The sequence below is a fragment of the Gracilinanus agilis genome, chromosome 3 (assembly GCF_016433145.1).
Source record: "Gracilinanus agilis isolate LMUSP501 chromosome 3, AgileGrace, whole genome shotgun sequence".
NCBI classification, from domain to species: Eukaryota; Metazoa; Chordata; class Mammalia; order Didelphimorphia; family Didelphidae; genus Gracilinanus; species Gracilinanus agilis.
In genome coordinates, this window is record NC_058132.1 from 642,213,691 (window position 1) to 642,239,299 (window position 25,609).

Here is a 25,609-nt window from a genome sequence, read left to right on the forward strand (position 1 = left end):
AATCTTCTTATCTGTGAAATGAGCTGGAGGAGAAAATAACAAGCCACTCCGGTATCTTTGCCAGAAAAACTTCCAATGGGATCACAAAGTGCCGGACATGACTGAAAAGTGACTGAACAAAAACACCCCACTAAAATGGCCCCTCTGTGCCTATGCATTCTGGAGTTTTAAAATCTCATTGCCGCCAAAGGCTTTTTTTTTTTGTATTAATTGCTTCAACCGTGCCAACTGAGGTGCAGTGCCTTCCTTGTCCTATATTGTTCCATGAAATGTTTGACATCAACTGTCCCTAATAAATCCTGGTTTCAGATTGCAGTCCTTTCACATCCTCTATCACACCTTCTTTCCTTGGGATGAGCTTTAATCTCAGTTCTTTCTACATTTTATTTTTCTCAATTACATGTGAAAATAATTTTCGAGTTTTAAAAAAAATGTTGCCTTCCAAATTCTCTTATTCCTTTTTTCTCCCTCACCTTGAGAAGTCAAGCAGTTAGATCCAGCTCATACATGTGTAGTCATACAAAACATATTTTCATATTAGCCATGTTGTGGGGGGGAAAGCACAGATCTTGCACCTCCAAAATAAACTCAAGAAACATATAGGAAGTGAAGAAAATATGTAGCTTTGATCTGCATTCAGATTTTATCAGTTCTTTCTCTGGAACTTCCTTCATCATGGAACGTTTGGAATTGTCTCGGACCATTATTGCTGAGAAGAGCTTCCTCACTCACAGCTGCTCGTAATTCAGTAGTGCTGTTACTGTGTACAATGTTCCCCTCATTCTTCTCCCTTTCCTTTGCATCAGTTCACGTAGGTCCTCCTGGTCATCATTTCTAATAGCACAATAGTGTTCCATCACAATCATATGCCGCAACTTGTTCAGTCATTCTCCAGTTGATGGGCATCCTCTCAAGCACAAAAATGCTTCTTTTGAGTCTTGTATTCGAAAGTCAAATTTTCCCTTCAGCTCTGGTCTTTTGATCAGGAATTCTTGAAAGTTCTGTATTTCATTAAGTCTCCATTATCCCCTTAAAGGTTTATATTCTGCTTTGCTGACTACATGATTCTTGGTTGTAATCTTAACTCCTTTGCCCTCTGGAATATCATATTTCAAATTCTATGATCATTTAATGTAGAAAGTTCTAAATCTTGTATTATCTTGAATCACATGTATTATCATGTGACTATGATATTTGAATTGCTTCTATATGACTGCTTGCAATCTTTCTTCCTTCACCTACGGACTCTGAAATCTGGTTTTAATAATCCTGGGGGGGGGTTCATTTATTTTTTTTTTACATTTTTAAACCCTTAACTTCTGTATTTTGGCTCCTTGGTGGAAGAGTGGTAAGGGTGGGCCATGGGGGTCAAGTGACTGGCCCAGGGTCACACAGCTGGGAAGTGGCTGAGGCCGGGTTTGAACCCAGGACCTCCTGTCTCTAGGCCTGGCTCTCACTCCACTGAGCTACCCAGCTGCCCCTCATTTATTTTTTTTTAATTTTTAAACCCTTAACTTCTATATTTTGGCTCCCTGGTGGAAGAGTGGTAAGGGTGGGCAATGGGGGTCAAGTGACTTGCCCAGGGTCACACAGCTGGGAAGTGTCTGAGACCAGATTTGAACCCAGGACCTCCCATCTCTAGGCCTGGTTCTCCATCCACTGAGCTACCCGGCTGCCCCCTCAGTTGTTTTTTAAGGTGATATTTTCTTCAGTATTTTTATTTTCATGCTTCCTTAATCAAGTTGTTGACTTTTTTTCATTTTTTGTGTTACTTTTCTTTTCACAATTTTACCTCTATGATTCATTTAATTTTTAAAATCATTTTTGAGCTCTCCCAGTAATTCTTTTCAAGTCTGTGACCAATTTGCTTGTTTCTTTAAGACTTTTATGTAGCAGTTTTGACTTCATTACCTTCTTCTGAATCTGTGTCTTGATCTTCTCTGTCACCATAGTTACTTTATATTATCAGGTTATTTTTTTTGTTGTTGTTTGTTCATTTTTAAGAGCCTGTGTCTTGGCTTTAAACTTCCTGTCCAAGTTGGGCTCTGTTCCAGGGGGCAGGAAATGCTGTCAGAAGGTTCAGATTCTTCATGTTGCTGTTTTCAGAGCTAGTTTTGGAGTTCTGCTGCTTTTCAGTTCTTCAAAGGTGGTATGACTTGGGAAATGTATGATCACTGCTTCTTCCTTTCTCATCACACAGTACCCTCCTGACATTGTTCACTCTAGTTCTTCTCCTTCATTATACTCCTACCCACACTGAGCCTCTTCATGGCCATCTGAATACATTTCTAATTGCTCAATGACTGTTGTGTCCCTGGACCTGAAACTTTGATGACACTGGCAGGATAGTTAACAATCTGGGTCTGTGATCCAGAAAGAAGTTGGCATCATTAAAGGGATTTTTGCCATTTCTCAGCTTCCTCCTATTTAAATCTGGGGCCACCTTGTTGTCCATTGGTAGTGTCCATCCAATCAATAAGCAAATATTTATTATTAAGAATCTGCTATGTGTTGGGACATCTGTAGCTACAAAGACAAAAACCAACGTGAATAAACAGAAATCCTCCCCCATGAAGCTTATATCCTTCCAGGGGAACAACTCTAGTCATAGGTAGGAGCTATATATATATTACATATAATATATTGATTAATATATTATATGTAATATATTAATGTAATGTATACATTATAAATGTATAAATAAAAAGTATAAATATAATGTAATGTATAAAATATAAACATCTATATGTTTATTAACATACATGTTAATAAAAGGCAAACACAAGGTAATTTTGTGAGCAGACACCAGAGTGAAGATGGTGGGGAGAGTCAAGAAGAGACATGATGAAAACTAGGGGTTTTAAACCACGGCAGTAAGGAGAAAGAGAATTCTAAGTGGGGAAAGAGCCTGTGCAATGTCACGGGCAGAGGAAAGAGGATGTCCTTTATGGGCTACAGTTAGCAAGACAACTTGAATGATACAGAGACAGTGAGGAGGGAAACAATATGCGGTCTATTTTGAATGATGGGTCAGATCTAAGCTGTGATAGATTTTAAAAGCCAAATGGAAATTTATGTTCATTCCTAGTGAAAATAAGGAAGTTTTTTTAAGAATCCATCAATATTAATTAAAAAAAAACCATTGAAGTGCCTACTATGTGTCAGGTACTGTGCTAAGTATGAGAGGGAAGGCAGAGTCAAACATTTCCTGGTTATTCATGCTACAGAACTTGAATGAAGTTGGCATCATGTAATGTGTTTCTCTTCAAATTTTCAATAAAAAAGTAATGTCTTGTCAGACAATTTTTAGAAAGTGTTGGAAAAAACCAAGTTTGTCCTGAGTCCAGGTCACTTAGGGGTGGGCATATGACAAGTGGTTTACAATTTCTCTGCCGAGAATGGAATCTGGCCTCAGGAGCTTCCCCTTCTTCCCTCCTGCTCTTCCTTGCTGGCGGCTCCCTCTAACCTTCTCCTGTTCAGGTCCTCGTGCCAAGGTAATCAAAGAGTGAACGATGCAAATTTATCAAGCTGAAGCCAGATTTCTCTGTGGTCAGGACTCTGCTCGAGCTGGTGGACATCAAGCTCAGAATTGTCTGGAGGAAAGTATAAACCAGACTTTCGGTTTTCTCTGCAGGAAGTGTTTGGCTACCAGACCCAGACTCTCCGAAGAGCCCTCTGCCTCTTAGGGTCCGTCCTCTCCTGTGGCCTTCTGATGCTGATTTTCTACTGGCGTCCACAGTGGAACGTGTGGGCACACTGTGCACCCTGTCCCTTGAAAGAAGCTGACATTGTTTTGCTTCGGACAACAGTGAGTTCCTTCTGCTTGGCATGTGAGCGCACGTGCTGAGATGGGGCTCATTCTGGGTGTTTTGGGGGCTTCCTGGGCAATGACGTTCCTCAAGAGAAGCCTATGGGCAAATAGTCCAGAATGAGAAAGACATTGGCCTTCTGTATTCCAAAAGTCTCTCAGTTTACAGGAAGAAAAACAAGAAGAGGAAGGAGAATGGGATTCCTTCCATTCTGCCTCCCTAATCAGCTCTCTTCCTTGAGGAATCCTCAGGGGGCCAAGCCAGCAGGTGGAATTTTCTTTTTTGGAAGAAGAGGAGGCAGCTTCTATGCCTTCCTTGCTCCTCAGCCCTCTTATTTTTGCAAAAATTGCATCTAAAGGGGGCAGCTGGGTAGCTCAGTGGAGTGAGAGTCGGGCCTAGAGACGGGAGGTCCTGGGTTCAAATCCGGCCTCAGACACTTCCCAGCTGTGTGACCCTGGGCAAGTCACTTGACCCCCATTGCCCACCCTTACTACTCTTCCACCTATGAGACAATACACCGAAGTACAAGGGTTTAAAAAAAATTGCATCTAAGTTGCCAGCAAGGCCCAGGGGGAAGTTACTGATTGTGGAGCCAGAAGTCCTGGACTTGAGTAAGTGGCAGAGCTGGGACCCAAGTCCGGGACTCCTGGCTTCACAGTCAGTGCTTTCCTCCTGAGCCCTTTCTGGTGACTCGATGCAGTGAGGATGGATTGGTTGGTTATCTACTCTCCCCCCCTCTCTCCCCCGAGGGATTCTGGGGAAGTGGCTGATCTCGCTTGCATCTTCCTAGGATGAATTTCAGAAGTACACAAGGAAGAAGGTGATCTACCTGTACTTGTCAGTGCTGAAGAATCCCATCCATTCGAAGTCAGGAGATGCCGTTGTTGCCGACCGTCATTCGGTCATAAACAGAGCTGTGCTGAAGCCGGAGTTTAAAGTAAGTGACTCTAAGAGGAAAGGTCTGAGGGCTGGGACCCAGCGGAGCCCAGAGCCAGGATGGCACAGTGGTTAGTGCCTGGGGCGGAGGCAGAACACAGCCTTTGGGGCTCAGCCGTGACTTTTACCAGCTGCCTGGCCTTGGGCAATACGCTTAGGGACACTCCGTCTCACCAGCTATCCTGTGGGAAGGAGACAAGTTCTGTAAACCATCAGTAGAAGATCAAGTGAAGTACAGGGTACTCAGAATGAGAGGGGGGAAGGGACATTTGAGTTAGCTCGTCCTGCCTACTCTTCCCATTTAACAGATGGGGAAACTGAAGCCTCAGGAAGGAAGAGGCTTGCCTTAGGTCACCCTGAGACTAGGGCTAGATCTGAGACTTGAACCCATATCCTCCGAAAGGAAATCCGGGGATCTTTCCACTGGAGGGCACGGGATGGCTTGAGCGGGTCCTTCTCCCTTGGCTTTTACAGGTGCGTTGCATCCAGGTGCAGAAAATCAGGTACGTTTGGGACAACGTTGAGGAGCGATTCCAGAAAGTTGGGTAAGTCTGGCGTGTCTCACGGAAGCTCTGGGGCATGGTGGGCGACCCAGAGGTCAGGGGAGCATGGCCTTACTAGCGGAGGAGGTCTTCTTCTTGTTCCCACAGGCTGCTGGAAGACAGTAACTCCTGCTCGGACATTCACCACACTTTCGGGTCTGGCCTGCAGAAGGAAGAACAAGAGATCAGGTAGGGAGGAAGGACTTCCCAAAGATGCCTCCCTTCTCTAGAAAGCGGGTCAGACTGTTCCTTCTAACCTTTCATTCTTCTTGGACCCTTGGTCTCTGTTATGGCGGCTGGCATCTTGTTTCCTTCTGGTGATCTGAAGGACGTCCTTCCTCTTTCTCTCTCAGACCTTGGAAAGCGTTGTTCTCTCTTCTCTGAATCTTAGGGTTGGAAGGGACCAAAGAGGTAACTTAGACCCAAACAAGGATCCTCTCTACAACAATGCACACAAGTGCTCCTTCGGTTTTCACCTGAAGACCTCCAGGGCTGAGAAAGTGGCCAGGACTTTCCAAGTTTGCAGCCCCTATTTGGGGAAAACTCTATGTTAAGAAATCTTTTTGAGTTTCAAACCTTCCTTGGCCTTTTGGCTACTTAGACCCATTGCTCTTGGTTCTGCCCTCAGGGCCAAACAGAACAAGTCTAATCCCTTTTCCATGTCACGGCCCTTCACATACTTCATAGGTTCATGATGGTGTAGACCATGGCAACAAATTCCAATAGAAGAAGCACTAAACTGTACATGAGGGAGGCTCCAGGCACATATTGACTTAGAGAACCCCATACTATCTAGGCCTATTTATATTTTTTACTAATTTTTTTAACTATTTCCACATTTACATTTTAATATGGTGGGTTGCACTTGGGACAGTAGGCCACATGTCTGAGACCTCTGTTGTAGAGGAAACCCTGAGTTCAGAGTTTGTCTCAGTCATTTCCTAGTATATGACCACAGGCAATTCATTTATCCTCTCTCAGCCTTCACTTTCCCATCTCTAAAACGGGGAGAATTATAGCACTTAATTCTCAAGGTTGTTGTGGTGATCAAATGAAATATTATTTTGAAGTATTTTTATCAAACTTAAAGCTATGTGTATATATAGAGATGTATATACATATATATGGAGATATATGTCTACACATATACATATTCATGTATATGTGTGTATCTTGTATTAATTAGGAATTTTGTACCTTTGAACTACATTCCCCAGAATTCCTCTCTGTATTACTCAGCATCCTTTTCCTTTCATTTCCGGGGGTGCTTACTTGTTTGTTTATAAGTTCTGAAACTCCTCCCTCTCTCATCTTCTTCTCTCAGGACTGGGCTGGGTTAGCTAGTTTTTTACTTTACTTATTATTAATAAACTTTATAAAATATAATAGTTATTGTATATTAATTTTGAAATGCACGATTCATTCATTTGTTTGTTTAAGCACTTATCTATCTATTTATTTATTTGTTCTAGAGGTTTAAGAGAAGTAGTTGACAAATATCTTCTTAAATTCTGCCCTGAAGAGCACAGTCAGGCAGGGTGTCCTAGGGCTGTGGCCTTCTTATGGTTGGGATTTACTTCTCCAGCACCAGCAGGTGCACTATTCTATTAAGAACTGATTGTAAGGATCCAGTGTAGCAATAATAAATAAGACGGTTCTCAAAAAGCCAGTGAGCAAGGGGGGGATTTTATTCACCAGGCTCTGATCACTGTTTCTTTGCCACCCCACCCCACAAGACCTCATCCATTTGAGGATGGGGAAGATTGGGATGGGCACTTCTTATTTTCTTAGCAAAGAAAATAAAGGAAGGGGTTAATAGTAAGGAGAAGGGAGCCTGGTATCAGGCAGAGGAAGATATAAAAAGCAGTCAAAGAGCACAAAAAGGAAGAAGAGGAGGGGAGTGAAAAGAGGAGCTAGTGTCAGAGGGCATGGTAGATAGAGAAAAACAAATCCCAAGAAAGCCATGTTGCTGCCCTTGCCAGAGAGCTGAGTCAGCCCATCTCTGGTTTTGGCGTAGAGAAGCATTTCTCTACCATGACTACCTTAAAGCCCATTGACCAGGAAATAATCGTTTCTAATGCACCCAAGCCCCCATTTACTAGAAAGTCTCCTAAGCATCAGGCTGCTCCCTCTATCTCAGAGGCAGTCTTGGCTTGTTCCTAACTCCTAGAAAGTGAGTTTTGCCAAGTGGAGGAGCAAAGCTTTCGCACCCATGACACACTAGTCAAAAGACTTCCCTGAAACAGAAAAACAAGGCAGCGCTCAGTCACCTTTGAATATTAAAGCCATCAGAGGTAAATAGGGCCTGAATGGACATTAAAGAGCTATTCAAGTCACCGAAGAGTGATATTCTGTACATCTTAATGTCTTAGTGAAGGAAGGCATTCTGACGTGTTTTCTCACAAGCTTAAGGAAACAGACAGGATTAATAAGTAAGATCTAAGGGAAAGTTGCCAATTTTGTTTTTCTCCAGAAAATGACTTGTAAAGGAAGCTGTCACTCCTAGCGCATTCAGGAAAACTGAGGCTTAACTGTGGATACAGACCCTCATCCAGAATCCACTTGATTCAATTCAAATGAAGTAGCCTTTTACACATTGCAGGGTGCTGTCCGAGGTGCTGAATATACAAAGTCTAAAACAAAACAGTTCTGTTTTCAAAGAGATTTTATTCTAGTGTTCAGGAGGGCTACTGGGAGTGGGAGCGGGAGATACAGCATGCTTAGAGCTAGATACAATATAAGAGAGAGAGAGAGAGAGGTGGAAACAGAAGAGAGATCAGATAAAATCACTTGAGAATATAAGAGACAGGGAAAGGCTGGTAGGTATTGCAGTTAATAGAGCCCTGGACCTTGAGTCAGGAAATTTGAGTTCGAATCTGGCTTCAGACACTACTAGCTGTGTCACCCTGGACAAGTCACTTAACCCCTATTTGCCACAGCTCCTCATTTGTAAAAAAAGCGATGGACTGGAGAAGGAAATGGCAAATCATTCTAGTAGTATCTTTGCCAAGAAAACCCCATGGACATTATGATCCTCGAGGTCAAATAGAGTCAAACATAGCTGAATGACTGAATGACAGAAACAATGAAGGAGAGGCCACCTTCATCTGAGGGGATTAGAGAAGGGTCTCTGATGGAGGTGACACCTGAGGGGCTGAGCCCTAAAAATTCTGAAAGGCCGATATGAGGAAGAGATACGAGGGGAATGGATTTCATGAATTCATGGAAATGTGAAGCAAACATTAAGTTCAAGCAATAATGCTTTCATTTCGACTACTATCTAGAGTATATGAATGGAGAATGCTTTACAATAAGGCTGAAAAATAGGCGGGGACCAATTGTGGAAGGCACTAAACGTCAGGCTAAGTAGGGAATTTGTATTTTATCCTCCAGGTAAAAGGGAAACACTGAAGCTGTTACTTCTTCAAGGAAGGTATATGGGCAGATATATGCAACAGGAAGGCTATTTTAGTAGCTATGTAGATGGACGGGGGAGGGACGAGTGGAAGTAGAGAGCACATCAAAATTGTGAAAGCTTATGCTACTTATTAAGCCTGGCAACACAGACCGGAGCCGAATCATTTGGGCAGAAGTGTGGAAAATGTATTGGAGGGAGGAGAGGCTGGATAGTCTTGATATAGGGTGACTGACAGGAAGTCTGTGCAGTAATCCCTAATGGGAGAGGTGATGAGGCATGAGCTATGGTGGTTCTCATGTGAAGGGAGAGAAGGTGGAAGAGGAGGTAGAAGCAACAAGACTGGCCACTGACTGGGATATGGGCAGTTGAGGGGGGAGCTACTATCCAGGCTAACTTCAATGGTTCTAGCCTGAGTAAGGGTCCGGATAGAGGAGTCTTCAACCTAAACAAGAACGCTGGAACAAAGAGCATGCTTGGGGAAGTCGGGATGATGGCAAGCTGTGTTTTGAATAGGAGAAATTTGAATTTGGGTTAGAGTTAGTCATCCAGGTAGATCTGGCAAGCAGCCCATTGGAGATGAAGGCTTGCCATTCGTTGGAGAGATGGGGGCTGGATAGATAGGTTTGAGATTCTTTTGTGTGCGTGTGATCAAACATTGTATGATGAGACCCCTAAAGGGGAGAGAAGGCAAGACTTTGCCTAAGTGGGAATGTGCCCTTGGGGGACATCTGCAGTTAAGACAAGGGAGCTGGATGATGATGGCCCAGGAAAGAAGACTAAGAGGGAATGGTTAGCCTGAAATGAATCCTGGAGTCAGAGGGCTTGACTACAATTCCTGTTCCTGCTCCTTCTTGTGTGTGACACCTTAGTCAAAGTACGTCAGCTTTTTGGGCCTCAGTTTCCACATCTGCAAAATGATAGGATTTGGACAGGATGGTGTCCGAGGTACCTTCTACCTTTAAATCTGTGTTCCTATTAGATCCTATGCCTCATAAGAGGAGAAACAGAAAAAAACCCCTTGTCATGGAAGCCAAGGACAGCAAAGGTGTGTGGGAAAGGGAATGGTCAACATATAATGAAGTCGTGCCAAGAAGGTTTAAGATTAAGAAAAACAAAACAGTTTTCATTGAAAAGATCAAAAGTGGGGGACGGTTAGGTGACTCAGTGTATAGATAGTCAGGTTTGGAGATAGGAAGTCCCGAGTCCAAATCTGGCCTGAGACACTTCTGAGCTATGCGCCTGGGCAAGTCCATTAACTCCAGTTGTCTATCCCTTCCTGCTCATCTGACTTGGAAACAATACTTAGTATAAATTCTTAAAAAAAGCTAAGGGTTAAAAAAAAGAAAAGACCAAAATCCACTTTGGGGAAAGTAGTTTTCAAAGACCGTTGAACTAGGAAGCCTGACTCTAGAGATAAATAGTGAATAGGTGGAAAGCCAGTAGAGAGGGTGATTGCAAATTTGGTGTTCTGTCATAGCGTTTAGTGATGGAAAGGAGAAGTATAGAATAATAGAATGAGGGAGATCACATGATCTAGACAGAATTTAGCAATGCATGATGGACAAGGAGGGATGGATGGGCAAAAATGTCATAGGGGGTCAAAGAGCAGGAATAGGAGGAATGAGGGAGTGGAAGGAGAGAAAGAAAGGAGACTGAATTCAAGATATTAGAGGAGGAACAGGTTTTTTTAAATGGTTTTACATCTTTTTATACCATTCATTCTCTTTCAAGCCCTTGCCCCCAAATTCACCATCCAATGAATAATCTCTTGTAATAAAGTGTAGCTGACTGTATATCTTCAATTGGGTGACTACCTATTGTAGACATGTCAGCTCAGATTTGATTTTTTTTTAAACCCTTGTACTTCGGTGTATTGTCTCATAGGTGGAAGAGTGGTTAGGGTGGGCAATGGGGGTCAAGTGACTTGCCCAGGGTCACCCAGCTGGGAAGTGGCTGAGGTCGGGTTTGAACCCAGGACCTCCTGTCTCTAGGCCTGACTCTCACTCCACTAAACTACCCAGCTGCCCCCTCAGATTTGATTTTGAGATGAAGTGAGGTACTTGTGAGACATTGAACAAAGGAGGTTTACTTTGTCTTAGGACAGCAAGAACTTTTAACAAGGCTAGAGTGACATTTAGCTTCTCTGGACTCAGCCTCCCTGTCTTCATCTGGAAATCCTTTATGCCATTAGGGTCTGGGGACTTGAATGACTCAAGCATTCGCCAAGTCTGATAAGAGCTGTGGCTGAGACCTTTTATTACTCTAGGCCAGGGAGGTTCATCAGGAACGCTGGGGGCAATCGTGCTGTTTGTGTTGGAAGTAAAGGAAGAAACTGTTTCTGTGACATCAAGAGAGCCGAGTCAGGAAATTATTGGTCCTATCATACCACTTCTCTCTTTATTACCTGGCCCATTTTCCATATTCATTCTCATCAGGTCTAAATTAATCCATGGATGAGATTAGATATTTTCATGCTAATTAATAAAGCAGGAACATCCCTTTAATTAATTAGCTTATGAGTCCCCAACCTATTTTATTAATATCATTGGTTATATGATTGGAGAAAGCTCTTTTTAATGAATATTTTCTCTTTTTCTAATCAACCCTTGGCCAATCTCGTAGGCTTAAATAAACATCAAGATAATAAAGTCTATACTTTATCAATAATGTAATAAAATAAAGACATACATTTAAAAAAATATTGGCGGTGAGCAGAATTATAGCCAAAGTAATCTCCAATCATGATCCAATGGCTGATTTCTCATCAGTTCTGGAAATACAGTTCCACCATTCATTTCTCTTTGAATAGCAACTAAAATTTCTCGAGTTTTCTATATAATGTTTATTTTCAAGGTAAAAATTAAAAATAGTTCTTTCAGTTCTCTTTTATCATCTCTCTCTAATGAACTGTCTGAATGCTACATCAGTGTCTTCTCACTTTGCCATAATTTCTAATTTGTCATTGGTAATTAACTTCTGCTCTTTGTTGTCAGTGATCTACTTGCCATCTTGGGAGAGATGATTTGGAAACGGCCTTGTATCTGGAACCAATCATTTCCCGTCTATTAGCATAGAGCCCATTTCATTTTCAGGATATTATTTATTGTTTGACAAGTCCAGGGCTTCTGGACTCTCTAATTGAAGAAAATAGTTTAATGTACACCGATTAAAGTCTTTTTATTGGTGTGGGTCTGTTTCTCTGAGAGTTTAGCAATGCATTGATCATTAGACAAAGATTTCTTATTTAAAGTGCCACCCCTAGGGGCAGCTGAGTAGCTCAGTGGATTGAGAGTCAGGCTAGAGATGGGAGGTCCTAGGTTCAAATCTGACCTCAGACACTTCCCAGCTGGGTGACCCTGAGCAAGTCACTTGACCCCCATGGTCCACCCTTGCCACTCTTCCACCTAGGAGCCAATACACAGAAGTTAAGGGTTTAAAAATAAATAAAGTGCCACCCCTTAAATTAATGTTTATAAACAGTTCAAAAACTGTAGGGTTCGGTCTTAGCCCTGTTTGACCTGGTCATCGTAGAAACAAAAGCTCCCACCCATAAGAGTGGGCACCAATTTTTTTGCTTATTCGGTTGCCACGGCCCACAGATTCATCACCTTTTGTCCAACCTGTTGATTTCCATCTCCAAACTGAGTCTTATCCTTGGACGGAAGCCTCAGTGCGTTTTGGGGATGACGCGTGAATCATTTCCACCCTGGCATAACCTGCCAAGTGTTGTGATCCATCTATGTATGTAGCCTTTGAGGCCCCAGCATCCATAATGCGTGACTAGGGTGGGAAAGCAATTGGAGCAGGACTTCTTTGGTGGGAACCGGAACATCCTGTCATGTACGTACTGCGTACGCGTTAGATGTAATGTCTATTTTAAGTGAAATGACTTCTCAGAGAAAACGCAGCCTTAGTTAACCAGGGACAGATTCATGCTGGCGTTTTGGCCTTCTCGTCATCATCTGAACCAACAATGAGTTGAAGAAAAGAATGAAAAGCTGACGATGTGAACTGAGAATCGAGCTGGAAGAGGCACCCTTTACTGCCGTGGTCTTTCTTTCTTAATTCATTTTCCGCATAAGCTTTCCGAAGTTCTAGGATCCAAATTGTCTCCCTCCCTCTCTATCCTCTGCCCTCCCCGGAGATGGTCAGCGATTCGATCTGGATTACATGGATTATCACAGCATGTTCTTTCCAAAAGATTTGGGATTTTATGTTAATGAATGGCCAATGTCTTGCAGGAGGTTGATTTGTGGACCAAATGCCATCGAAGTTGAAATTCAACCGATCTGGAAACTGCTTGTTAAACAGGTAACCTGCTCCCACTTCAGTTTGGGGGATCCGTTTCCCCCCTTTTTACACACTTGTCATGCCAAAGCAGTGAGCTAGCGGCCTTCCGTAACAAATGCCATTATGGCTTCCGTGCACTGGGAACCTTTCCTCTCAGCTGCGTTCTCACCCTGCCCAGGCTGTGCTCAGGTTCTAAGTATGGTTCTGCATTAGGTTTCTGGGAACTGGTCTGGACGATCACAGGATTATAGAGCTGGGGAGGGGAAGGGTTTCAGAGGTCAGCTCATCAAATTACCTTATTTTGTGCCTGAAGAAACTGGAGCCCTCAACAAAACGAAATAAATCCCCGTTACATAATGGAGTGAAGGACACACAGCTAGTAAGTGAAATTTGAACCCAGATTCTCCAGCCCTACATCCAGTGGTCTTTGCACTGTTCCATGCTGTAAATGAAAGCTAACCCTCCTTTCTTGAGATTTGGCTTCAAGGTACCTGAGATCAATAGAGATTTATCAAATCAGGGCATGCCTGTGCTTTATTGTCTTGCTCTTCCCCCAGAATTTCCCCCCAAAAGGCGACTGAGCGTTCCTGAACCCCCAATAGCATCAGCATCCCTGTAGAGATCACCAGAACAAGATTTGCTCTAAGCAAACAGAATTGCTGTCATTTGTAAGTAAGGCAGGTTACAGCAGAGACAACGAGCTAGTTTAGGACACAAAAGCGATAAAAATAAACGAGAGGAAAGGAAGAGCTCCAGGCTGTCAAGCCTCCTTCCTGGAGCTCTCTCCCGCTAATGCACGTGCATGACTTATGGCCAACAACTGTCATTGGCTAAGGGTGCCCAGGTCACATCATTCCCAGGACCCGAAAGAAAGAGAAAAGAGTTTCGTCAGCTCTGCGGTTGGGAGAGGAGAGCTATTGGAGGGGCAGCGAGCGGCACCTTGAGTGAGCCGGGCCAACGTGCGCGTCCCCAGCCAAGAGCTGCCCAGCACTCTGATCTCGGATGGAGGAGGTTCTTCTCCCTCGTCTTCAGTGTGTAGGACTCCCTTAGTCTCTGGCCATTTGGGAGTCATGAGAACTGCTCGACACCGCAAGTGGCAAACTGAGGAGCGCTCACCTCCTGGCAGGGGCGGCCTGAGTCAGGAAGATGCATCTTCCTGAGTCAAGTCTGATCTTAGCTGTGCGACCTTGGCAAATTAGTTTGCCCTGTTTGCCTCAGTTTCCTCATCTACAAAAATGAGATGCAGAAGGAAATGGCAAACCAGTTCAATATCTTTGCCAAGAAAACCCCAAATGAGGTCAGGAAGAGTCAGATATGACTGAAATGACGGAACAGCAGCAGCAACCACAAATAGATCATATCCAGAGGTAGTACTATAGGGGCAGCTGGGTGGCTCGGTGCAGAGAGAGCCAGGCCTGGAGATAGGAGATCCTGGGTTCAAATTTGACCTTAGATATGTCCTCTCTGTATGGCCCTGCACAAGTCACAACCCCAATTGCATAGACTGCTCTTTTGCCTTGGAATCAATACTTGTATCAACTCCAAGATAGAAGTTAAGGGTTAAAAAAAGAAAAAGAAGGAGTGGAAGACAGGCATGGGGGAATGCATGCTAAGGGAAAAGGGGTTGAGTTATGCCAGCATTTCTACTGGTGACTCTCGAATTCAGCCCTCAGTGTCCTTCATAGCAGAACTGGAGCCTGACCCGAGGTCCTGGTGGGCTTCCTATAAGCCTGGGCTGGGAATCATCTTGAAAGATTTGTTCATCCTCTTCTGTTTATTCAGTGCATCGACCCCCACCTTCTTGGGGCATCTCAGAACACCAAGAAGTTGCGAATCTTTAATATAAAAAAATGATTCCACTGCCTTCTGGCCTTGGGGACCCGGGCAATGCAAGGCAGAGTTTCCAGGCCTGACGGGGTCTTTCCCATTGCAGGTTTTGAATCCATTTTACGTGTTCCAAGCATTTACCTTGACTCTGTGGCTGTCTCAAGGTTATATCGAATATTCCGTAGCGATCATCATCCTGACTGTCATTTCCATCATCTTAAGTGTCTACGATCTCCGGCAGGTAAGGCCGCTGGCTGACTCCCCCTCCCCTTCCTGGGGGCTGCTTCTGTCCTGGTAGAAGCGAAGCCCATGACGCCTGGGAAGGGCTGCCAGGATCTGGAGAGGTCTGTGCCCTTTGAGCCTAGCAGAGAGGACTAAGAGCCATCCTGGGAAGGCAGAACGAGACAAGTCTAGGGAGGAAAATCTCGCTAATGACTGGATGCTTTCCAAAGCTGGGGCTGCGTGTCTGGAAGCAGCGACTGCTTAAGAAGGCTTTGCTGAGGGGCCTCTTTTTGAGAACTCTATTTGCCCTAGACCCGACACACCAGAATTCTGCTGCTGCCTTCTAGAGAACAGCCACCCGTGGACCTCGCCCGCCCTGTAGGTCTAGAATCATTTTAATCCAGTTACATCTGGCACTGCTTTTGGACATCCCCTGCTGGCTCTACTCTCTCTCCCCGTCACTCCTGCCCTGTCCCCAGGCTCTTCCATGCCTTGTTTCTTCTCTTAGAATGTAAGCCCCTTTGCTTAATGATCTAGCTACCCATCGAGCTATCTACCTGCCTATCCTTTTTCTGTCTAATCGAGTCTAATGGATATTCCAAAGAGAGCCTGACTGGACTTCCTGGTTGGCCCTTTTGGAGTTCCACTAAGAGGCTGGAGAAGTCTTCCTCCCCTGTTCTTAGCACTAGCCTTCATTCCAGTGTGTTCTTCCTCCATCGATCAGCCCCCCCCCCCCAGTTTCATTTCACTAAATAACATTTATCCGTTTTTTCAAAAGGATTTTTACTTCATAAATGGAGAGAAGGGAAATATGAAGAAATCCCCCATTGTTTGGGGAGGGCCCAGCCCTCCGGCTAGCAGATTGGCTATCTAGCACATGGTTAGCAGAATGGAACCAGTGGTATCATGCTCCAAATTAGGGGGGGGATGGTACTCCCATTATGTGCCATCATGCCTTTCCCCCAATCTCTTCCATTTAGGGGCTGCTATCAGCTTAGCATTCCAATGCCTGCTTCCCCCACCCCTCCTTTGCCATTACACATGGAGGGGAGGGAGAGGGAGAGAGAGAGAGACAGAGAGACAGAGAGAGAGAGAGAGAGAGACAGAGAGACAGAGAGACAGAGAGAGAGAGAGAGAGAGAGAGAGAGAGAGAGAGAGAGAGAGACAGAGAGAGACAGAGAGAGACAGAGAGAGAGAGAGAGGGAAAGAGAGAGAGAGAGAGACAGAGAGACAGAGAGAGACAGAGAGACAGAGAGAAAAGAGAGAGAGAGAACAGCCAGAGAGACAGAGGCAGATAAGACATTACTTAAATGCTTAATATCTGCCAGGCACCATGTTAAATGCTGGAGATATGATATAAAAAGAGCCGGAGCTCCTAAACTTGACATAGCTCCCGTTTTCTAGGAGGGCAGTCAATGCATAATGTGTGTGTGGGGTGGAGGCAGAGGGGAAGGGAACCGGCCAACAGAAGTTGTTTTTCATGGTTTGTAAGCACTTTGTAAAAGGCTACCTTGAAGCTGCCTTAGAGTAAGAGAAATTCGGATTTGGAGGTTTCGGTTTTCTTTCGGGTGGGCTTTGCAGTTAGGTTACCAGCTGGTGTTCTTTAGGTGACCCCTGAGTCTCTCTCACTTCTCCAAAAAGGGTGGCAACATTAAAATATATATAATTAGAAATTCTGCCAAGAATCTCTCCTTGAGCCTGAGGACTAGAATTTAATCCCTTTACCATGGTAATTAATCTAAGAGAAAAGCATCGGTACTTCCTGAAATTCTACCTTGGTGACTAGAAGGCCAAGAAGAAAGTGTTTGTTGACTTGATTTGACTGGATTCACAAGAGGGGACAAACTGAGCTGCCAGACTTGACTGATGGGCCATGATGGCTTGGCAGGAGCAGCATTTCTGCCTAACCAGGCCTCTTGACATTTGCATTTTACTGGTACGGATCAACCTGATCCATATTTCATAGTTAAAAAGCTAAAGCCAAGCTCAGACAGAGCCAGCCTGACCTTTATCATCCCAAAGCCAGACCAAAATAACTTCAAATGTTTCCTGTTTCTACGTTCTCAATCTCACCTAGAGGCACAAGCCTGCTCTTGTTTTTCTACCCCTCTTCCTCCTCCTTTTGCCGCAGGGGAGTCCTGCATTCACTGGGCCTCCATCGCTTTCTCAGTTTCCTAACTCCTCATTTCCTTTCCTCTCCAGCTACATGATATGGCTTCCTTGACAATTGCCCTTCCCCCCCCCCCCTCTCCCTCCATCTCTCTCATTGTTTTGGAGCAGAAAGAAAGAGCCTTGTTGACTCAGAAGCACCACATAGATAATGATTACAATTCCATTTAAAGACAGTTAATCTATGGCATTTCTGCCATATTACAGAAGAATAAAAGGCTTGAGGTGGTGGTGGTGGGGAGCAGTCTTGGGTGCTGAATTCATTTCGTAGCCTTCTTTCTATGGGAAATACAACCGAGGAATCAAAGGGACTTAGAAACAAATTTATGGATACAAGCCCATTTGTAAGGCGATACTGCCTGCCCTGGACTGTGATTAAACAGAGCCAAAGTTCTAACTTCTGAGCCATCGGTGGTTTGTCTTCTCAAGGGGGCCAGTCTCTTGGAGTGTGTCCACACAGAGTTTTCGAGCATGAATTCACTGTGAAACCAAATTCAGCTTGTGGGTCTGCTCTCCAAGTAATCACCAGCTGGACTTGGCTGCTGGTTTGGAGCCTCCTCTAGGGATGTTTCTATTCAACAGATATTGAATGTGTCCCTACTGTATACAGGGCACTGGGCTACAGACACTACAGAGAAACTGTCTCTGCCTTCAAGGAGCTTCCTGGGAGACAATCCTCTGAAACAGAAAAGTAAATATAAAGGCATTTCAGGAGAAACAGATCTCTGGAAAGGGGGCCTGTGAGATGGGCCACCCAAGCTGAGTCCTGAAGGAAACCAGGATTTCTCAGAGGTAGTTGTGAGGAGGAGGCCAAACATTCCAGGCACTAGGAAGACACAGGCTTGGGAAAGGCACAGAACTGGGAGATGGTCTGTTGAGTTTGGACAGCAAGTGAGAGGCCGCTTAGACTATCACATAAAGCATGCAAAGAGAAGTAAGACAAGAGCAGTCTGGAAGAGTTATGGGAGACAGATGGTGGAGAATTCCCAGTGCCAGGCTGAGGAGTTTTAATTTTATCCTCGAGGTAGCAGGAGCCACAAAGTTTCTTGGGTAAGTTAGACCTGAGTCTTAGAAGTATGAATTTTGCAGCTAAGTGGGGAATGGATTGGAGAGCTGGGAGCCCAACAGGAAGTTATTGAAATAGTCCAGGGAAGAGGCGATAGGAGATAGAACTTGGGCTAAAGGCTTTTTAAGTGTAGAGAAAGGATATCTATCTATCTATCTATCCATCCATCCATCCATCTATCCATCATCTATCTATCTATCTATCCATCCATCCATCCATCCATCCATCATCTATCTATCTATCTATCTATCCATCCATCCATCCATCATCTATCTATCTATCTATCTATCTATCTATCTATCTATCTATCCATCTATCCATCATCTATCTATCTATTTATCTATCTATCTGTCTGTCTGTCTGTCTGTCTGTCTGTCTGTCTATCTATCTATCTATCTAATTTGTCTATCTATCTATCTATCTATCTATCTATCCATCTATCCATCATCTATCTATCTATTTATCTATCTATCTATCTATCTATCTATCTATCTATCTATCTGTCTGTCTGTCTGTCTGTCTGTCTATCTATCTATCTATCTATCTATCTATCTATCTATCTATCTATCTATCTAATTTGTCTATCTATCTATCTATCTATCTATCTATCTATCTATCTATCTATCTATCATCTATCTATCTATTTATCTATCTATCTATCTATCTATCTATCTATCTATCTATCTATCTATCTGTCTGTCTGTCTGTCTGTCTATCTATCTATCTATCTATCTATCTATCTATCTATCTATCTATCTATCTATCTATCTAATTTATCTATCTATCTATCAATCTACATATCTACATATACATATATGTAAGTGTATATATATATATATATGTGTGTGTGTGTGTGTGTGTGTGTGTGTGTATGTATGAAAGTTGTAAGCTGTTGAGGAAGCAGAATGGATAAACATTGGGAACTTATTGGAAGCAGGGGGGGGTGAGGGAGAGGGAAAGTGAGGAATGACCCTAAAAGTCTAGATGACTAGAAATAGGATGGTGTCTTCAATTGAAAGAATATTTAGAGGAGGGTGAGTTTGGGACAAAATAAAATGAAGCACGTCTTGGGCATTTTGATTTTGAGATAGCAATGGGACATTCAGGCAGAGGTGACCAGAAAACTGTGGCATTGTGGAACTAGAACTCAGAGAGAGGCAGACAGAGGGAGGTGAGGAAGTGGAAGCAGCCAATCACTTGATGAGAATTATTAAGTATCTCTTATGTGTCAGGTATTGTTCTCTGTCCACGGGTGCTACAAAGATAAAAACAGAACAGGACCTGCCCTCAAGGAGTTTGTGTTCTAATAAGGGAAACAACATGAACATAGTGAAAGAGAGAAGAGATACAACAGGAGAGAGAGCTGTAGAGAATGGGATGATCACCTGAAGGGGTTTTGGTCTTGTTTTTTGTTTTCCTTGTTTTGATGGAAGGAGACAAACCTGTTTGTAAGCATCAAAGAAAGCCAGAGGAGAGAAAAGGAGAGAATGTGAAGGGAAGTGCTCAAAGGATAGGAGAGGAAATTGAAAGAAACATTGACATATAGAAAGCCAATAGATGTATGGGGTTAAAAAGCACAAGTAAGGGGGGCGGCTAGGTAGCTCAGTGGATTGAGAGTCAGACCTAGAGATGGGAGGTCCTAGGTTCAAATCTGGCCTCTGACACTTTCCAGCTGTGTGACCCTGGGCAAGTCACTTGACCCCCATTGCCCACCCTTACCACTCTTCCACCTAGGAGCCAATACACAGAGGTTAAGGGTTAAAAAAAAATTAAAAAAAGCACAAGTAAGGGTTAATCTCATCAAAGAGAAAGGTTGTTTCTTTGTCAGGAACTAGAGCAAAGGAAGAGAACTGGAGGGATGTTCTGTGCTTCAACGTGGGGTTTTTATGGGAGTTTTAATATGAGATATCAGGGGAAGAGGCAGTTCTCAAAGGATGGCTCCCATTGTTTTTTTTTTTTCCAAGAAAGTAGAAGACAAATTCTTTTGCTATGTGGGAAGGAATTTGGCATGGAATGAGGGGGCTGATAAGAAAAGGTTTGAATTCACTGCTGTGCAAAGTCGGATAGCTGATTCCTGAAGACCAAATAGATTGTCACATAGTAATGAAGACAGAATTAAGATTAGATAGCATGAATTTGGCGTGAATGGAGGTGGAACAGTTATGTGACTTCCAATAGCAGTGTTTAGGAGCATGTGAGTAGGAATGGAGAAGGCAGATGATGGGAGTGATCCTGGCAAAGGGGTGGTCAAGGTGCCATGCAGTTTGTTTACAATAGAATGGAGATCCCACAGGGCACAAATGAGTGGAATGGCAGAGGAAGATAGGGGCTGGGGAGTGGGAGGGCTTTGGTGGTGATGGTGATGAGAAGACACAGAGCAAAAGGAGGGGGAAAAATGCTTTCCTCCTCTGCAAACACTGCTCTCAACCATAAAGAGAGCAGAAGAGGGCATTTTCAGGAGCTTGACTTTCTGGTATTTATATTTCACCTTTGAATCTTGCAGCAATCAGTGAATTTACACAACCTTGTGGAGGGGCACAACAAAATTCAGGTCACAATCCACACCAGGGAGGAAGGTAGGTAACCTTTCCTTTTTGTTAAATCTTCTATTATCCCACCATGGAATTTGTTTCTGTTTAGCGATATCAATCTCCTCGATTTTCTGATTGAAGATATTCACAATCATCTCACTACAACCTCACTGCCCTACTTCCAACACTCCTAACATACTTATATGTGGATGTTGTCCTCAATTAATTTAACCTCCCTTCCCTTTTGCTTTGCTAGACTACCTAGTTTCTCTCTGTGTGTATTTATGTTCTCTGCCTCTGTTTCCCTTTGTTTCTGTCTCTCTCTTTCCTCAAATTAGCTCATTGAGGGGAAATGTGTCATCGGTTACTTTTCTTTACCTTTCCCTCTCCTGGCCTATCTCTCAACTTGCTTTGGAACAATTTTGCTGACTGAATATTTGACTGTTGGAATAGTACATAGGTTTCTTACCCATGTTAAATGGAGACTAGGGGTAGCAGTTGGTTTCAGAGGCGGAATGAAGAGCTAGAACCATAAGAACCGAGGAACAGCTTGAAGAGCTAGGCCATTGGAAGAAGCAGGAATAGGTTCAGAATCCATGAAGATAAATCTGAACTCCTGATGTTCAAGAAATCAAACAGAATCTGAATAATGTGCTGGGCTCCCAGCAGCAATAGCATCTGGTTCTTGTGTTGCCTTAAGGCTTTGTGTCTGCTTCCTGGGGATGCTGAAGGCCCCAATCCAACCTAAGCACTGGATACCAAGCACAATCAACTCAGAGCTCACAGTGAGTCAGTTGGTCAATCAGTATTTATTGTCTACTATGTGCCAGGCACAGTGCTAAAAGCTCAAGATACAAAGAAAGACTAAAGACAGTCCTTGCTTTCAGGGAGCTCATTGTCTAATGGAGAAGAAAACAAGCCAACAGATACGCAGAAACAAACTATAGAGAGAATAAAAGAATATGACTTAGGGAGAGAAGGCACTAGAATTAAGAGAGATTGGGAAAGGCTTCCTGTCTCATGTGGGATTTTAGTTAGGACTTGAAGGATGCCAGGAAAGCCAGGAGTAGAGACAAGAAGCATCTCAGGCATGGAAGACCATCAGAAAAAATGCCTGGAGCTGAAAGTTAGAGTATCTTATTCATAGAATAGAAAGAAAGTTGGTGTCTCTGCATCAAAGAGTGCACAGGGGTATATAAGGTGTAAAAAGTCTGGAAAAGGAGGAGGAGCTAGATTATGAAGCTCTTGAAATACCAGATGACTTTGCATTTGGTCCTGGAGGCAATAGGAAGCTAATGGGGTCTATTGCACAGGGGATGACATGGTCAGAAGAAAATCACTTTGACCACTGAATGGAAGATGAGCTGGAGTGGAGAAAGCCTTGAGGCAGACAGAACCTCAAGTACTTATTGCAATAGTTCAGAAATGAGGTGATAAAGATCTGTACCAGAGTGGGGACAAGGTCACGAGAAAGAAGGGGATGTATTCAAGAGATGCTTCAAAGGTGAAATCAACAGGTCTTGGCAATAAATTGGATTTAAGGGTGAGAGAGAAGGAAAAGTCTGGGATGACTCCTAGGTGGAGAGTCTGGGGGTCTGGGAGGGTAGTGTTGCCCTTGATGATAATAGGCAAGTTAGAAAGAGAGGATGATTTAGAGGGAAAGATAATGAGTTCTTGAAAATGTAGAACTTAAGATATCTACTGGACATCCAATTCAAGATATCTGAAGGGCAGTTGAAGATGGGAGACTGGAGGTTAGCAGAGAGGTTAAGGTTGGATATGTAGAGTAGTAGTATTAGCAGCAGTAGCAGCAGTGGTAGTAGTAGCAGTAACAGTAGTAGTAACAATAGCAACAGCAGCTTACATTTGTATAGTGCCTACTTTGTTCCAGGCTTTGTATTAAGTTCTTTACAAACCCTGTCTCTTCATAACCTTATAGTAACTCTGAGTGGTAGGTACTTTTATTATTCCCATTTTTCAGATGAGGAAACTGAAGGAAATAGAAATCAAATGACTTTCACAGGGTCATGCGGCTCGTGTCTTAGGAAGGATTTGAACTTATGTCTTCTTGACTTTAGACCTCGCATGTTATCCACTGTGCCACCTAGCTGAGGATCATCAATATAGATATAATAATTAAATTCATGGGTACTGCTGAGATGATCAAATGAAGTAACATAGAAAGAGAAGAGGCTCCAAGACAGAACTTTGATGATTCTCAGATTATCTCTCCTGGAACTATTCTGTAGGTTGGTAGTTTTTCCAGTGTAGTATTTTAGACTTTCATATATTTTTTCATTAATTTTTTTTGTCTTATTGTTTCCTGATGTCTTGTAGGTTCATTAGCTTCTGTTAGTCCAATTCTGAGTTTTAGAAGGTTATTTTCTTCTTTGAGTTTTTGTGTTTCCTTTAATTTGGCCAATCTTACTCTCTAAAGAGTTGTTTGCTTCATTTTGTTGCCTCTGTTTCCATTTAGTCCATTCTATTCCTTAGGGAGTTTTTTTTGCAATGTATTTTTGTGCCTCCCTTTCCTTTCGGCCTAGTTTTTAGGCATTTGATTTCTTCAGTGAACTTTTATCCCAGCCCTTGTTATTTTTTGTGTCAATTCTCTTATTATTTGGGTTTTTTAGCTTCTTTTCCATTTCTTCCAGGGGTTCTTTTGGGATCTGACATCCTTTCACACTTTCCTTGGGGGCTTTACATATTTCCTTTTTGGCAATGTTGTCCTCTTCTGAGTTTGTATTTTGGTCTTCTCTGCCACTAAAGTAACTTTCTAGGGGCAAGATTGTATATTTTTTTGGTCTTTTGCTTGTTTTTCTAGCTATTTTCCTTTGTTACCTTATCTATCTGTTGACATTCTTCTATGTTCCTAGGGTAGAGGACAGACTGCTCCAAGGTTGTGGAGTACTCTTCTCTGGTACTTGGGGTAGGGCCAGCTGCTCTTGTTCCTCACTGTGTGTCTCTCAAGGAGGTGGCCCTGTTGCCTTGCTCTGATGAGTTTTGTAGCTCTTTTGTACAGCTAGATTTAGCACCACATGTTACCAATTCCCTCATTGTTTTATGGCCTGGTCTAGTCCCTTGCTCTGGGTTCTGCTGCCTCAGGTTCTCTATTGCCACATAGAAGTGCAGGGTTTCCTGTGGTTCATCTGGTCCCCCTCTGTGCTCCCTTGTGGCCATGTTGAAGTCTGGGATTTCCTGCATTAAGACAGAACTTGTAGGACACCTAAGGTTAGTGGCCATGACTTGAATTTGGATCCAGAAAAGGAGACAGAAAAAGAGTGTTCAGATAGGTAGGAGAAAAATCAGGAGAGAGGCTGCCCCAAAACTTGAAGACAAGATTCTGGAGAATCAGGTGACTTATAGGGTCAAAGGCTGTAGAGATTAAATAATGAAATAATTAAGTCACATTGGTGACTTGGGAGAGAGCAGTTTTAGTGACAAGATGATGCCGGGAGCCAGATAATAAGGGGTTAAGAAATGAATAAGAAGAGAGGGCAAAATGGAGGCAAAATGGATGGAGTGCCAGACCTGGAGTCAGGAAGACCCAAGTTCAAATATTGTCTCAGATACTGACTAGCTATGTGGTGACCCTGTGCAAGTCACTTCATCCTTTTCTCTCAGGTTTCTCATCTGTAAAGCAGGCTAGAGAAGGAAATGGCAAGCCATTCCAGTATCTTGGCCAATCAAACCCCAAAGGCGGTTAGAAAGATTTGGACACAACTGAGACCTACACAATCAACAACAGGCGAGGGCATGAAGGCATCCATTGTAGATGGCCTTTTCTTAGAGTCTTGCCAGAAAAGGAAGAAATCAGGTGGTGGGGCAGATGGAAAGATCAAATAGGGATATCAGCAGGACAGGTAGCTGGAGAGGATAGGGAGAGAGGCAAGAACAAAGCAGCTTGAAAAGATAGAAATGACCCATCAGTTCCATGTATGGTTTCACTCTTTATTGCCCAGGTCTGCAGGAACTTGAGTCCCGTCTCCTGGTGCCTGGAGATGTCCTTGTTTTGCCAGGGAAGCTTTCCTTGCCATGTGATGCTGTCTTGATTGATGGAAACTGCATTGTCAATGAGGGCATGCTGACAGGTAGGTTACTGGCTGGGATGGGTATAAGTCATTCCTTGTCTTCCTAAGTCTATCTTTGGAGTACAATGACAGTGATCTTATCAAATGACATATGAGATACTGAAGGGAACACACTGAAATTCCAAATAGAGCCACTGTGCTCAGGGAGCTTCCAGTCCATTTGGCAAGAAAGGACAAAAAGTCCTGGGTGTGTTTGTAGACTGCAATCCTAGAAATTTCTGAGCAGATTCAGAGCAATCACTGTTTCATTGGGTTCTGTCCTCTTCAGACAACTGCTTGGTTCTTGGTACCACATTTTCCTAGAATCTTATAAAGCTTTGGAGCTGAAAGGGAGAGAAGAGACAATTCAGTCTGAAAGGACATTGGTCAACTGGAGTGTTTCCCAAATGGTGTGCTCAGGATGCTGGAAGATCTGATAATCTTGGTGGATAAGAGGTCAAAATGGAACTTGGTAGTGTAAAATGAAATGAAAACAGAAACTTCCTTGACTCCCAGGGGTCCATGATCACCACAGGCTGAGAATCATTAGGGGCGGCTGGTTTCTGGGATTAGTTCCTGGTCAGGATCATATCTCTAGATAGAAGTTGTGAACATTCTTTCTCTATTATTGGACTGGGGGGCTACCTTCCTTTTCCTACTTCAAGACAGATGTTTGTGTGTGTGTGTGTGTGTGTGTGTGTGTGTGTGTGTGTGTGAGAGAGAGAGAGAGTG

The 25,609-nt window shown here is 43.4% G+C and overlaps 1 protein-coding gene across 1 annotated transcript in view; it reads left to right on the plus strand.

Moving 5' to 3' along the window:
• Positions 1-25,609, plus strand: part of ATP13A5 (ATPase 13A5) — a 110,016-nt gene that overhangs the window by 15,600 nt on the left and 68,807 nt on the right. The window contains exons 3-10 of the mRNA XM_044669503.1: positions 3,635-3,808; positions 4,600-4,746; positions 5,220-5,290; positions 5,396-5,476; positions 12,947-13,016; positions 14,929-15,063; positions 20,783-20,855; positions 24,770-24,898. Of these exons, the coding sequence (XP_044525438.1) occupies positions 3,635-3,808; positions 4,600-4,746; positions 5,220-5,290; positions 5,396-5,476; positions 12,947-13,016; positions 14,929-15,063; positions 20,783-20,855; positions 24,770-24,898 (880 nt within the window). The remainder of the gene's footprint in view (positions 1-3,634; positions 3,809-4,599; positions 4,747-5,219; positions 5,291-5,395; positions 5,477-12,946; positions 13,017-14,928; positions 15,064-20,782; positions 20,856-24,769; positions 24,899-25,609) is intronic.